The following is a 14,442-nucleotide window of genomic DNA, read 5'->3' as shown; positions in this document are numbered from 1 at the left end:
TTTTTTCCCCCTAACTTTTAAAAAGTGGTTTAGGAATATAGCTCAGTAGTAAGGTGCTTGCTTCACCTTACTAATATGAAGTCCTGAGTTTGATCCCCAGCACCAGAATAATAGTGATAATAATAAAAATAATATGGCATAGAATAAAAAATTATACTATTGCCTTACAGAATTGATAACATTAAGTATTAACTTTCCAAACATTTTTCAAAGAATTTATTTTTTAATGACTAATATTATCTATTCATTTATTTATTTTTTTGGTTTTTGGGTCACACCTGACGATGCACCGGGGTTACTCCGGCTCTGCACTCAGGAATTACTCCTGGTGGTGCATATGGGATGCTGGGAATCGAACCCCAATTGACCACGTGCAAGGCAATCGCCCTACCTGCTGTGCTATCACTTCAACCCCTTTTAAAGGAATTTAAAACTCATCTTTCTTATGATGATGTAGTCTTCTTGGGTTTGTAATTTTCATATTATAATATTTTATGAAAGATTGTTCACTCTGGAATCCTGTTATTCTGTTTGGAGGTCACACCCAGCAGTGATTGGGGTTACTTCTATTTCTGTGCTCAGGAATCACTCCTGGTTCATTTGGGGAACCATATGTGTGTCAGGGATTAAACCTAGTCAGTTGCATGCAAGGCAAATGCCCTACTCACTGAACTATCACTTGACCCAACCCTGGGAATTTTGGTTTGTCTTGACTTTGTATTTAGTAATTTCCTCTGCTGGGGCACTAAAGATTTCTGAGTTTCAATGCTAAGTTCTCAGTTTGGGTTCCTGAAGCACACAGATGATGCAAATTAAGTTATTCATGTACATGAATGGCGTTGGTATGGGTTTATAATTTTTTACCAAAGCTTTGGGTTGGTAACAAATAGCCTTTTCTAATACTTACAAAGTGCCTATCCAAACCCACTTCTTTATGCAGGACTCCATTCTTTTTATTTATTTATTTATTTATTTATTTATTTATTTTTCTTTTTTTGTCACACCTGGCGATGCACAGGGGTTACACCTGGCTCTGCACTCAGGAATTACCCCTGGCGGTGCACAGGGTACCATATGGGATGCTGGGAATTGAACCCAGGTCAGCTGCATGTAAGGCAAACGCCCTACTCACTGTGCTATTGCTCCAGCCCCTATTCTTTGTTTTATTCAGTGCTTGGGTAGTAGAGAGTTACATCCCTGTTCAAGGATTCCATTCTAACTAATTCCTAGTGAGTGCCTGAGGCCTTATCTGCTGTTCTTGCATGAACATTAAAATCTGGCTCTGTTTTTCCTAAATCCAACATAAGCCACTTGGAACTTCATTTCTGAAACCACGAAATTTCCATTTGTTTTTTCATTCTTTGAGTGCCGAGGGGTGGTGTAAATAGATTTGTGTGCAAAGTTTACTATATTTTCTTCATGTTTCCCTGTGCTTGGAGTAAACAGGGATCCCTTTTTATTCATTCAACCCACCATATTGACTAAAACTATCTTTTAAATATATTCTCTCTTGGACCAGAGGAATAATACAGAGGGTAGGGCATTTGCCTTGCATGCGGCTGATTGGGTTCAATCTCCTGCATCCTATATAGTCCACCGAGCAATGCCAGGAGTAATTCCTGCATGTAGAGCGAGGAATAACTCATGAGCATCACTAGATATGACCCATAAAGCAAAAAAAATAAAAGAGAGAGATCTATGTATCTATATATTAAAAATAGATCTGTCTATATATTTTTTACCTCTCTTTTTTTGAGTGGGGGAGGGGTGTGCCATACCTGGCAGTGCTCAGGGCTCTGTGCTCAGACATCACTCCTGGCAGTGCTCTTAGAACCATATATGGTGTGAGGGATCATACCTGGGTGTGCCAACTGCAAAGCAGGTGCCTTAACTTCTATGCTATCTCTCCACCCCCATTCCCAATATATTTTTTTAAATTTTTTAAAATTTGGGGCCACATCTGGTGGTGCTAAGGGTTTACTACTGGCTCTGTGCTCAGAGATCACTCCTGGAGAGCTTGAGGAAACCATATGGGGTGCCAGCGATTAAAACCAGGTCAGCTGCATGCAAGGCAAACACCATGCCTGCTGTACTATTGCTCTGGCCCCCCAAAGTATATTTTTATTTGAAGATTAGAGAATTATGGATAGCTGCCCTAGTTAAGTATATATCATTTGTTCCAGCTATATTTTTAGATACCAGGCCTCAGATAAAATGTAATAAAGGATATAATTACAAAATCCCACAGCCTTTTAATTTGTTAATCTTTTACATATTTTTGAAAAGATTTTTTTTCTTTTTGGGTCACACCCGGCAATGCACAGGGGTTACTCCTGGCTCATGCACTCAGGAATGACTCCTAGCAGTGCTCGGGGGACCATATGAAATGCTGGGAATTGAACCCGGGTTGACTGAGTACAAACAAACGCCCTACCTCATGTGCTGTCCCCCCAGCTCCTATTTTAGAAAAGTTTTATTGTTCAATTTTTAGTGGGTTTTTGCAGGGTGAGAATGGAGGCAGAGATTGAACTCAGCATCTCATAAATTCAAGGCATGCATTATACTACTGAATTTCAAATATTTTTTTATAATAGTGTGCAGATAGAGATAACATAAGGAGAAAGGATAAAATGGGAAAACCAATTTTTTAAGAAAGAAAAGCTCAAGAAAAATGAGGACTTTAGAATTTTATCTTTGGTAGATATAAATTGTTTTTGACTGTTGTAAATTTGAAATCAGAAGGGCGGGGGATGACTCTGTGACTAGATGAATAGGAAATGAGACAGCTTTAGTTTTTGGTGCTTCCTTGTAACAGCTACAAATGAGAGCTTGTAGGCAGCCTTCTTTGTGGCCAAATAAACATATATTACAGAAGTAGCACTAATAATGATATTTGACCTTCACTGAGTATTGTGATAATATTCTTTAAGAGTTTTAAGATTAGGGGCTGGAGCAGTAGCACAGCGGGTAGGGTGTTTGCCTTGCACGAGGCCGACCCAGGTTTAATTCTCAGCATTCCATATGGTCCCCTGAGCACCGCCAGGAGTAATTCCTGAGTGCAGAGCCAGGAGTAACCCCTGAGAATCGCTGAGTGTGACCCAAAAAGCAAAAAAAAAAAACAAAAAAAAGAGTTTTAAGATTAATGTATTTATTCCTCATAGTAACCTTTGTATGTGGCTTTTTATTGTTATTATTACCTCCAAGCCGGGTATAATAATAACTGCAGTAGAGCACTTTTCCTAGAATGTGTTAAGCAATGGGTTCAGATTCTCAGCAACCACCGACCACCCAAAAAGAGAAATAAAAAGAAAAGTTCCAGCAAATTATCATTATCTTCCTCATTAGAGTTTTTTTTTTTCAATTTAATTTTAAATCAGATTTCTGCAAATAGCAACACAGAATTAAACTCTAGGTAGTCAGGTTCCAGAGCCCTTGCACTTAACACTTTGCCACATCTTAAAAAATTGTGAAAGAGATCTCAGAGGCAAAATAAACTGTCTAAAACTAACCTTTCCAAAGACATTCTAGGTTAAGATTTTTGTCCATAGGCTGTAGTGAAGGACTAAGGAGGGAGACCTCAAAGGGAAGGTTTTTGTTGGCTCCTCCTTGGAATGTGGAACTGGCATGGATGTGGCTCCTGGTAGCAGAGACTGGGAACTAGCTATATAACACGGAACAGAAGTAGGGTCACTACCAAAAAAAAAGGTTTCTTTTTTTCTAATCTGTAAGCAGTTGCTTAGCCAGGGATTAAATTCTGTCCTTAACTTGATTTTCTAACCTCTTGTCATTCAGCCTGCAAAGATATATCTTTATTTGTTTTGGTTATTGGTATTTTATAGTAGTATCACTTTGATGCATTTAATAAAAGAAATAGTGATGTTGCTTTTAAACATAATACGATAGTTTTGTTATATGGACTTTCCACATACTTTTGGGCACTGCTGAAATTTTAGGACATACTTTCTAAGGCTTTGAATACTTACACATTAATAATAAAAATGAGTATGTATTGAGACTATGTTATAGTATAGATAACATGAGTCAGTCTATCAGTAAACATTTATTTGTGGGGTAGGCGGTGAGAGGGTTGTTGGGAGACACCCAGCAGTGCTCAGAGGCTACTTTTGGCTATGTAATCAGGGATCAATCTTGACTGTACTCGAGGAACCATATTTGGTGCTGGAAATTGAACTTTTACTATGTAGTGGTATCATAGAAGCATCTAACCTCTTATAATAAACTTTAAATTTGTTTTTACCTGATAGCATCAGAAAATCAGTGCCATTCTGCAAGATATAGAAGAAAAGCAAGAAAATTTATTAGAGTTTGAAATAAAAACCCCTGAAGATGCAGGTACCTATGGACTTGTACTCCAGTTTAATTATTTCAGACATCCAAGATTATTGTTAATTCATTTTCCTCTAAAGATATATGTTTATGTCAAAGCTCATAAAGGTTGAACAAGTTTTCTTTTCTTGGCATGAATGGGGGAGCGGGGGGTGGGGGAGAGAATCCCAAGCAATGCTCAGGAAGCCACTGCTAGTGGTTCTCAGCTAAATACAAAGACCCAAGGATGCAGTTGCAGTGCTGGGCATCATCAGGGTCACCCTGAGACGCTCAATGGCCTCACAGGCCACACCTGGCAGTGCTCAGGGGCCAGCAGCAGGTGTCAGATTGGGGTCTCCCATGCTCTCTAAACTCTCCTCTTGTTATATCTCCCAGCCCCTTTTCCTTTATTTAAAGTGCTAAAAATAATCATTAGAAATTAGTGGTGCAAACCAGCAGTTTATTGCTGATACGTCTAGGCTCAGGGAGTAGCCTAGGTTGATTTGACAGAAGTTTAGGCCCTTGATCAGAGATAAACTACTCCTGGTGATATGCTTAAATTGAAGATATGACAAAAGCATAAAATACTGACTAGAGATGAGAATATGCTACTTTTGGGGTCTTTCAACTTCACCCAGTCTCATAACCCTTAAAAATAAATCGGGGGATGGGATGGGGGTGGTGGGAGGGAGGGCTCCTGGAATCATTGGTGGTGGAGAACGGGCACTGGTGCAGGGATGGGTACCTGATCATTGTATAACTGAAACGGAAACACGAAAAATTTTAAGTATGTAAATGTACCTCACGGTGATTCACTAATATAAATAAATAAATAAGAAGAGGATTGTGGGGGCTCTAGCGATAGTACAGCAGGTAGCGCGTTTGCCTTGCACGCAGCTGACCTGGGTTCGATTCCCAGTATCCCATATAGTCCCTTAGCACTACCAGGAATAGTACCTGAGTGCAAAGTGAGGAGTAACCCCAGTGCATCGCCGGGTATAACCCAAAAAGCAAATAATAATAATAATAAAAATTTTAAAATATTAAAAATAAGAAGAGGATTGTGTCATCATGACACAGTTCAGCAGGTTCTCATTTGTTTGATAGTAACCCTAAGTGTTTTAGGCTTTATAAGTGAATTGCCCTTTTTCCTTCCCCCAGAGAAGCTTACAATGTTCTTATGAGCACCCCCTAACCACCAAGTTTATCTTTAAGCTTACTGTTGTGTTTACCTCTCATTGTTACAATTCCCCAAGTCAGGCTTGGTTACTTGTAAGCCAAACATTCTGGTGACTCTGGACTTTGTAGTTATAGTGAATTACTTGCTTTCCTATTTCTCTTATAAATTTTTCATATTTTACTACAAAGCAGTGTTCTTTCCATAAACACAGAAGGACCATTAATGCTATGCTCCTAATATTTGGGAGTTGATTGACTCTGAAATATATTTACTCTTGGCTATCCATCACAATTACTTGACTCAGGCTTCAGTTGCCATAGTTCCTAACACCCCAAAAAGGTGGTCCTGCCGTGGGCAAAGCTACCCCAACATTGAAATGGGACCGTCTAGAAAGCATGAAAGCACAGTTCTGATGCAAGACTTATTAAGAGAAAAGACCATATGGGGAAGGACAAACTGAACCGGCCTAACGACTTAGTCTGGGATTTACAGTAAAAGCCTTGCTTGCCCTCAGAGCCCAAAGAACTAAGTTTTGGAATCTATATCTCTTGCTGGGTTTATCCAGATAACTGCAAGTATTAAACAGCAAGAGAAAGAAAAGCAATATAGATGTCCTTGGGAGACAGAACGTCTCCTTGAGTTAATTTCCCCAAGAGAATTGCCTCTGTGGAAAGGTTTTACCTCTGTAAATGATAATTCACACCTACATGCATTCCTATGCTTCAAACCCCTGCAGATGTTCTAAAAGTATGCTAATAGCTCTGCAATAAACAGGCCATTTTTGCCATCTATCTGTGAGTCCCCCCTCTCTTTGTTCCTCTGCTGGGGAGGCCTGGAGGGAGCTCTGGGCTGCTGAATGCATTTACACTTGAACTCGCACATATCTTTCAGTCTAACTGCATAGACATGAACATAGGAGTGCAGATGGTGTTTCTGCTGTTTATTTTTGTGCCCCCAGGGTATATTTCCAGAAGTAGTATTGCTGGGTCAAATGGGAACTCAGTTTCTAGTTTGAGAAACTTCCATATTGTTTTCCAAAAAGGGTGGACCGGTCGGCATTCCCACCATTAAAATTTTTTAAAGTAGTTTAACAATTAAGGAGCTGGAAAGATGGTATAGGGGTAAGGCTCTTGCCTTGCAGCTAACCTGGTTTTAATCTCTGGGCCAGAAGTCATCCCTGAGCACAGAGCCAGGAATAAGCCTTAAGCACTGCCAAGAATGGCCCCAAAACAAACAAACAAAAAAAGTAGTAAAAAGAACCTCACCAATATTTTGTGTAATAGCATATATAAATATTTGTTAGCTTACATTCATCCTAACAAATATTTTCTTAGATACAAACTTATATACATGCTTGTTTGTATAGACTTTGTAAAAAGTAATTTCCCTTTGAACTATATATACCCACTGTCCTTTTTATCCTAGCCTAACACATGATACATGTTATGTTTTATTTATTTATTTATTTTTGCTTTTTGGGTCACACCTGGCAATGCACAGGGCTTACTCCTGGCTCTGCACTCAGGAATTACCCCTGGTCATGCTCAGGGGACCATATGGGATGCTGGGATTTGAACCCGGGTTGGCCGCGTGCAAGGCAAACGCCCTACCCGCTGTGCTATCTCTCCAGCCCCATACATGTTATGTTTTAAAGAAAATAATTTTAAAAATTCATATATCCAAACATATGTACATAGTTTACATATTTTATGTAATATTTATAATATCATTCATTTAAGATACATTTTCCAACCTTAAAAATTTTTTATTGTAAATTTTTTCCAAAAATAATGAGAAAAATGGTAAAACTACTTGCTCACCACATATTTTGGTATATTTGTCTTATTTAAAAATATATACATTACACATAATTACATAATTAATCCTTAATAAAATTAAAAGCTTTTTTTTTAGGGAATTCCTATTATGTGAATATTTTTCCTCTTGATCATTGTTAACTTCCTTTTTCTTTGATATCTTTTTTTTTTTTTAAGTTTTATTGAATCACCATGTGGAGGGTTACATAGTTCTCAGGATTATGTCAGTAATACAATACTCAAACACCCTTCCCTTCACCAGTGCCCATATTCCATCACCGACCACCCCAGTATACCTACCGCCCCCTCCCACCCCCCCAGTCCCCGCCCTTGTAAGTGATTAGTTTCACTTCGTTTACACTTTATCTTGATTACATTCCATGTTTCAACACATAACTCACTATTGTTGCTGGGGTTTCCCCCCAAAAAGAAAAAGACAGTCCTATTGCCAAGGAAGCATTTGGTAGTTCTCCATTGCTGAGAATGTAGAGATATTAAGTCCCGCTGTTTGTTACATAACTTTTCTATTTTTTCCCCCTCGTCCCGTGCCACCGAGTTCACGCCTGTTTAGTAATCGCCACGCTGCCTGACAAAGGGAAAAAAAAAAACCGAAAAAGATGGTTATTTCCCGTCATCAGCCGGCGTGGGGCTCTGGCTTAGTTGATAGTCTAGTAGAATGTCTGCAAGCAGTTTCTGGAACCAAAAGTAGTGCGCTGGTATCGGCTCGGGCTCGAGATTCCACCAGCGTCTCGCTGTTCCATGTACATAATTTTCCCCCTTATATCCCATTCCCACGCCACCAGGTCTGTGTTTGCTTAATGGTCATCATACTATGGTTAACGCCATGCCACATTTCTTCCCGAGAAAGAAGGATATTTCTTCTCAGCCGGCGTGGGGATATAGCTTAGTTCAGTCTAGAGAGATGGCTACCACTTTGATTGCCTTCAATATTTCAGCGAAAGACTTAACTATTCTTGTTAGGATCTCCCCCCAAAGTCTGACCCGTTAAAAAAGGAACCATTACATATTGCTGATGCTTAGATGACATTAGGTCGCGCGGCCGCGGTAGCGGCCGTGCGGTTTTGGGTTTCTGTATAAAGTCCAGGTAAAGTACAACCAGAAATAACATCACTACAAACTTTTACCCTTTTGTGGTGCTCATAAGATGGAGAAACCTAGAGAGAGCTGGCTCGGTGTCTCCATTTTGCGCTCAGAAAGCCCTGGAACCTGTGCTGTGCTCAGGAGGAAGGGGTTGAGAGAGAGAGGTTAAGAAAATTGGGGGATGCCCGGCTTCCACTGTCGCAGCCCGGCGTAGGGTCTCCGTTCCCATGCTGGAATTAGTTCAGTGGGCTGCTTGGAGCCCAAGGGCGCTCTTTTGGGCTCTTCCATCCTGTTCGATCGGCAGCGGCGCCAAAAGGGACCTTTGATATCTTTTCTGATGGTTTCCACTACTTTACCTTCAAGCTCACTTATTGGACTTTAAAACCTTTTAATTTTGATTTTAGACTTCTTTTGTGACTACTGTTGATCCCTTCCATTATATTTTAAGTTCAGCTACTGTGCTCTCTAGTTCTTTGATTTTGGACTTATTTTCTCTGTTGATGTTCTCTCATTAATCTCATTCTATTGAGCATCATCAGGACTGTTTGAAGTCTTCCTGTCTGACCAACTGCATGGTTATGTCTTTTTTGCAGTTTTTTTCCCAGGTTGTGGTGTTCAGTTTTTTTTTCTCACATGTTGGGAATGAAACCCAGGCACTCAGACATTCATGGCAAGTGAGTTTTGTATACGGCTTCAGGCTGTGGTTTTGATCCTTCAATGTAGGTGAGCTTCTCCATCTCCTTAGTATGCTTTTTTAGGTCTGGGCCATGCCTGGGTGTAGATTGGAGCAAGTCTATCTGCAATATCCAGGGAATTCATGGCCCTAGATGCCTGACCCTGCCCATGGTTCCCAGTTTGAGCACGCCTTGGTGGTGACTGGGAGTTTGACTCACTAGTGCCTGGAACTGGTTCTGATATCAAGGTCAGGAAATCATCATTCACAGATAAAAAAAAAAAGATGTTCATGAAGTCATGAGACTCATCTAGGTTCACAGAATTTAGTGGAGTATCTGGTTTAGAACTCAGGCTGTTCTTTATTGGTATAGTGTTCTTACCTTTAAGCCACAGGGTACTGCCATAGGGCAACAACACTATATATCTGGGTCATTGATAACTGGAGAAGCAAAGAGGGAAATAATGGCCTTTAAAAATCATGGTAAGTTTAAGTTTTCTACGTCCAAATGTAACATTTGCTATACATCAGCTGACTTTAATTTTATTACTATTGTTTGTAGAGGACTACATTGAAAAGATGTCAGAAATAAAAGAAGTAATGGATAGTGTGCTTTCCAAACAGAAGGCAGAAAGGGATGATCTAGCTAAAAAATACAGGTGAGTGAAAAGATAGGATTTTTCACAAGTTACCAATTTTACCTACATTTTTAGTCTAGAATTTAAGGATACAAAGGTGGCTTAGAACCAGAATTTAACTTTATGAGGTCATCTAATTCATTACCTTCATATATACTTCTCAGAAAGATATTACTCTATCTTATTACTTTACATATTCAGAAAAGGACATTTAAATATCTTAAAAACTTGTCTGTGGTCAAAAATTTTCTGAAAGGCCAGAGCCCTTTGCCTTGGGTACAGCCGACCTGGATTCAGTCTTCGACATCCCATATGATTCCCTGAGCACTACCAGGAGTGATCTCTCAGTGCAGAGCCAGGAGTAGGCTCTGAGCACTGCCAGATTTGGCTCAAAGATAAACACAAAAGTAATTTTATGAATGCCTTTTATGGCATGAATTACATAACTCAATTTCTCCTTTAGTAAACTCATTTTTTGACATTAGAATTTTTGCGGGGTCCTGGAGAAATAGCACAGTGGCTGGGAGCACTTTCCTTGCAAGCTTATGGTCATGAGTCCAAGCCCCTGATCCCATATGTGCTGAGTGCAGTCTTGCACTTTGTGAGCCCAGCAGCTCTGCTATTTGTGGTTCTGGCCACATCATACCTAGTGTCTGTAAACACCACAGAAGGAGATGCAATGCCTAGTGAGCTCCATAACTTAAAAGATATGCACGCACCATGACCAGGAGTTGGGACCTCTTGCAAGCACATCAGTGTGCACCACAGCAAACCCCAGGGAGCACCACAACCGTATCTAGGTGAGCCCTGGTGATCATGTGTGCAAGAAACACAGCTAAAGGAGTGTAGACCCCGGTGAGTGATGCGCCAGGTGTGTGAGCACCACAGCTTGGTATATGACCTCCATGATACCCTGGACATCACAATAGCAGTGCAGACAACCCCAGGGGAAGGGGCTGTGGGGAGGGAATCATCAAAACAAAAGTCACAGTTTCTCTGTGCTTTCACGATGTTGAACTAAACAGTTGAATTTATATTTTATTTGTGTATACTTCTAAACTCTGGGTTCATAAGTTTAATTGCAGTTATATAGGTTATATGCCTCTTCTCACCATTTTTTGAGAAAAGATAAGATAGATCTTCTCCTCGTTTGAGCATGAGTTTTGTTGATTTTCATAGGCAATTATATATGCCCTCTATGTTGTGGGGAGTGGCCACAACCAGCAGTTCAGGACTTACTATGGCTCTCAGGGATCACTCCTGGTAGGCTTGCGTGACCATATGGGATGCTGGGGATCAAACCCAGGTCAGCTGTGTGCAAGGCAAGCACCCTACCCGCTATACTGTATCTACAGCCCCATATACCCTCTATTCTTTATTTATGTTTCTATCTTAATCAGCTGACAAATATTTCATAATCATTTTTTTCTGAATTTATTTAATAATACATTTCCTAGTTTTGGGTTATAAATTCTACCTTTTATCCCTACTTCTGCAGTGAACAAGTGTCAGAAAACTACTTTGTTTTCCTCTCTATATAAAGTGAATGACCTTTTAACACCTAAAGATGTGTGATTAAGTAAACAATCCCATTTCACTATATCTAAGTGAATTTGAGTGTAGCTTACTCTCAAATTTTACTTTCTGTTACATATTTCTGCTGTCATAGGGAAGTAAATTCCAAAGAATTTTCTTTTAATCAACCACCAATTACTACCTTTCAACTAGACAATCAATATTTAAATTCTGATAGATAATCCAAGTATTGTTTATCTTTTAGGGTTAATTCACAGCCAATGACTAATGATAGGACTATGAATATGAATAACACTGTATCATGTCCTTTTTTTTTTTTTAGGAAATTAAGAAATTAAAATGATAATAAATTATTTCCTTTCCATTTACAGAAAAAAAACAGGTGGAAATATTTTAAACTAAGAATCCAGAAAACTTTCTCTAATCTTGAAAATCCCTAATTCTAAGATGCAGCTCATCTTATTAATAATGTGAAATATTTTGCATTAAAATTTTTTTTTCTTTTATTAGTTCACCATGTGGAAAGTTACAAAGCTTTCAGGTTTAAGTCTCAGTTATACAATGCTCAAACACCCATCCCTTCACCAGTGCACATATTCCACCACCAAGAATCATAATATACCTCCCCCCTTCCACCCACCTCCACAGCCCCCCACCCCGCATGTGTAACTGGTAAATTTCACTTTATTTTAAGTTTACTTTGATTACATTCAATATTTCAATAAAAAAAATTCACTATTATTGATTTGGAGTTTCTCCCCCCTAAAGTCGATCTGCTGAAAAGAAAGCATTTGGTAATTTGTTTTCCATTGCTGAGAATGAAGAGATATGAGGTCCGGAGGCCGCACTAGCAGCAGCATAGTTTTGGATTTTTGTATTTTAGTAACTAAGTCTAGAAACACTGTATCATGTCCTTTAAAAAGGCAAATTCAGTTTTTAAGTTAAAAGTCCTCTCAAAGGAAATAAAATTTCAAATTTAGATTCCTGTGTAATTTGAGCTAGTGAAATTGAGACACTGTACATTTAAAAGCTAAATGATCGCATAGAAATGTTTTCTGCTGTTTCTCTTCCCTTTTTATAGGGTGTCTATAGAATCATTTAAGCATGGAGTCCTGAGAGAGCAGCTGGCTAACTTGGCCACAAGACAGAAGAAACTTTTAGTTGTGGCCCAAAAACAGAAAGAAATTAGCCTGAAAATCCAAAACTATAAGAATGTCAAATCATTGTCCTCAGGTCTTACTTTGAAGAAGCAGCCTTCCAGTTCAGAAGCCTCAGGCTATAAGGATAGTCAAGAATTTCCTAGTCTGGGACAGTCAGTGCAGTGTCAGCCACGTGCGCTTTCTCCTGACAGCCTTGTATGTGGAAGCATGGAAGAAGATACACAGTTGTCTCAGGAAATGGGGAATCATAGCCAGCCTACCAACCCATATCCAGATGCAGAGACAATGAGAAGAGGAGAAATTTCTGGAAAAGAGCTGAATTCTAAACTAAACATCGATAAGCATACCCTAGATGGGTCCTTCCAACGTAGACAGCCAGACGGCAACGAGTTACTTTCCCAGCCTCTTTCTTTTATTACTCAAGCAGAACATTCTCCAAACAGCAGTGGTCCCAGAGAAACTATAGCCAAAGGGTCTGCGCCCAATAGTCCTTCCAAAGTTAGCGGCACATTAAGTATTTCAGAAACCACATTAAATATTTCGGAAACCCAAGATAAGGCCTATCCGTTATCTGTAGTTTGTGATCAGACTCTTTTTAGTGGGGATCCAAAAATTAAGAATAGGAAAACTATTTCCCAGCAACTGCCTCAGGGGGCATCAGAATCCCCCAAAATCAAGACATTTTCTGTCTCAGGCGAGGAGGCTGGGCATCAGATGAAACCGTATCTTCAAAAATCAGCTTCTGCTGCGCCACGCACAAATGACAGCCAGGCCTGCCACTCCTCTGCATCGAGCCCTCCCCGCACTATCAGAAAGCCTTCCAACCACAGCACGGCTCCAAGAAAGAAGCACATGCAAATAAAGGATCTTATATTGCTAGGGAGAATTAGTCCCGGAAAGAACATTCTAGAATTCAAGACACAGGTATTCTTTTTTTCCCCCTCTAAAAGCATATAAATTTTATAAATAAGTAAATGTTAGCTCTCACAGAGTATAGGCATTTGACATTATTAGTGAAATGGGATTTCAGTGGACGACTACCTCTTTTTTGTTTTTCTTGGCTTTGAGACCACATCTGATTGTGCCAGGCCTTAGTCCTGGCTCTGCACTCAGGAATTACTTCTGGCGGTGCTCAGAATTTCTGGAACTTAAATTGCTCTATAGAATCATCCATTTGAACATGTGCATCTTTGAAGGGAATGTTCTTTAGATCAGGCTTTCTTAAACCTTTTTTCTGTTCACAATCCCTATTTTAGCCCAAGAAATTCAGTAGTGGCCAGTGCTGCCAGAGCACCTCAGATTCATTATGTGGTTGATTTTGAATTCATTTTTGATGGTTGCATATTCAGAAACCTTTCACTGCCTCTGTCTAAGAAGCTAGACTTCAGACCATTGCTTGAGGTTTATTCTGACCAAGGGAGCCTCTTCCCTGCTGTCTTTTCCTGACTCTCTCCTGAGAACCTGTAGTTTTCAGGAGCCTGTATCTCCAGTGAGTCTACTGGTTTTCTCCCAGTGGCCTTACCCCATTTCAAGCCCTTGAGCTTGAACTTCTCTGCTCTGCTGCAAATGAAGTCATTATTGGGGGGTGGGGAGGTGAGATTAGTTGCTGTCTGTTTTAAGGCTTGCTGCTTTTCCCAGGGAAAATCTTTGAGCCATGCTTATAGAGCTGCAAGTGCACATATGGTATGTTCTCCCTGAACAAGACCCCTGAGAGGAGAGCTGAGTATTTTATGGAAGGAGTTTTTGTGCTTTCCAGCCATACTTTTCTTGTATTAAGGCACCACTTGCTTTTGGAGCAGGATGAGTGAAGTCCTACTTGTCTCAGTAGCACCAGGCCGAAGGGAGAGTCTCTTTCTTTCAAGTGTGGGCCAGGCAGAAAAGGGGTTCCCCACCCACTCACAGTTCAGGGTCAGCCACAGAGCGCTCAGGGCTGTGTGAGAAACACTGACTTCCTTCCCTTTCCCAGGAAACACCCAGTGCCTGTGCCTGGGAGCTCTCCCAGTGACTGAAG

The 14,442-nt window shown here is 40.0% G+C and overlaps 1 protein-coding gene across 1 annotated transcript in view; it reads left to right on the top strand.

Moving 5' to 3' along the window:
• Positions 1-14,442, top strand: part of ANKRD31 (ankyrin repeat domain 31) — a 93,538-nt gene that overhangs the window by 62,955 nt on the left and 16,141 nt on the right. The window contains exons 20-22 of the mRNA XM_055126517.1: positions 4,266-4,353; positions 9,660-9,756; positions 12,353-13,355. Coding sequence (XP_054982492.1) covers positions 4,266-4,353; positions 9,660-9,756; positions 12,353-13,355 — 1,188 coding nt within the window. The remainder of the gene's footprint in view (positions 1-4,265; positions 4,354-9,659; positions 9,757-12,352; positions 13,356-14,442) is intronic.

The sequence above is a fragment of the Sorex araneus genome, chromosome 1 (assembly GCF_027595985.1).
Source record: "Sorex araneus isolate mSorAra2 chromosome 1, mSorAra2.pri, whole genome shotgun sequence".
Taxonomy (NCBI): domain Eukaryota; kingdom Metazoa; phylum Chordata; class Mammalia; order Eulipotyphla; family Soricidae; genus Sorex; species Sorex araneus.
This window is presented reverse-complemented; position numbering and strand designations above follow the sequence as displayed.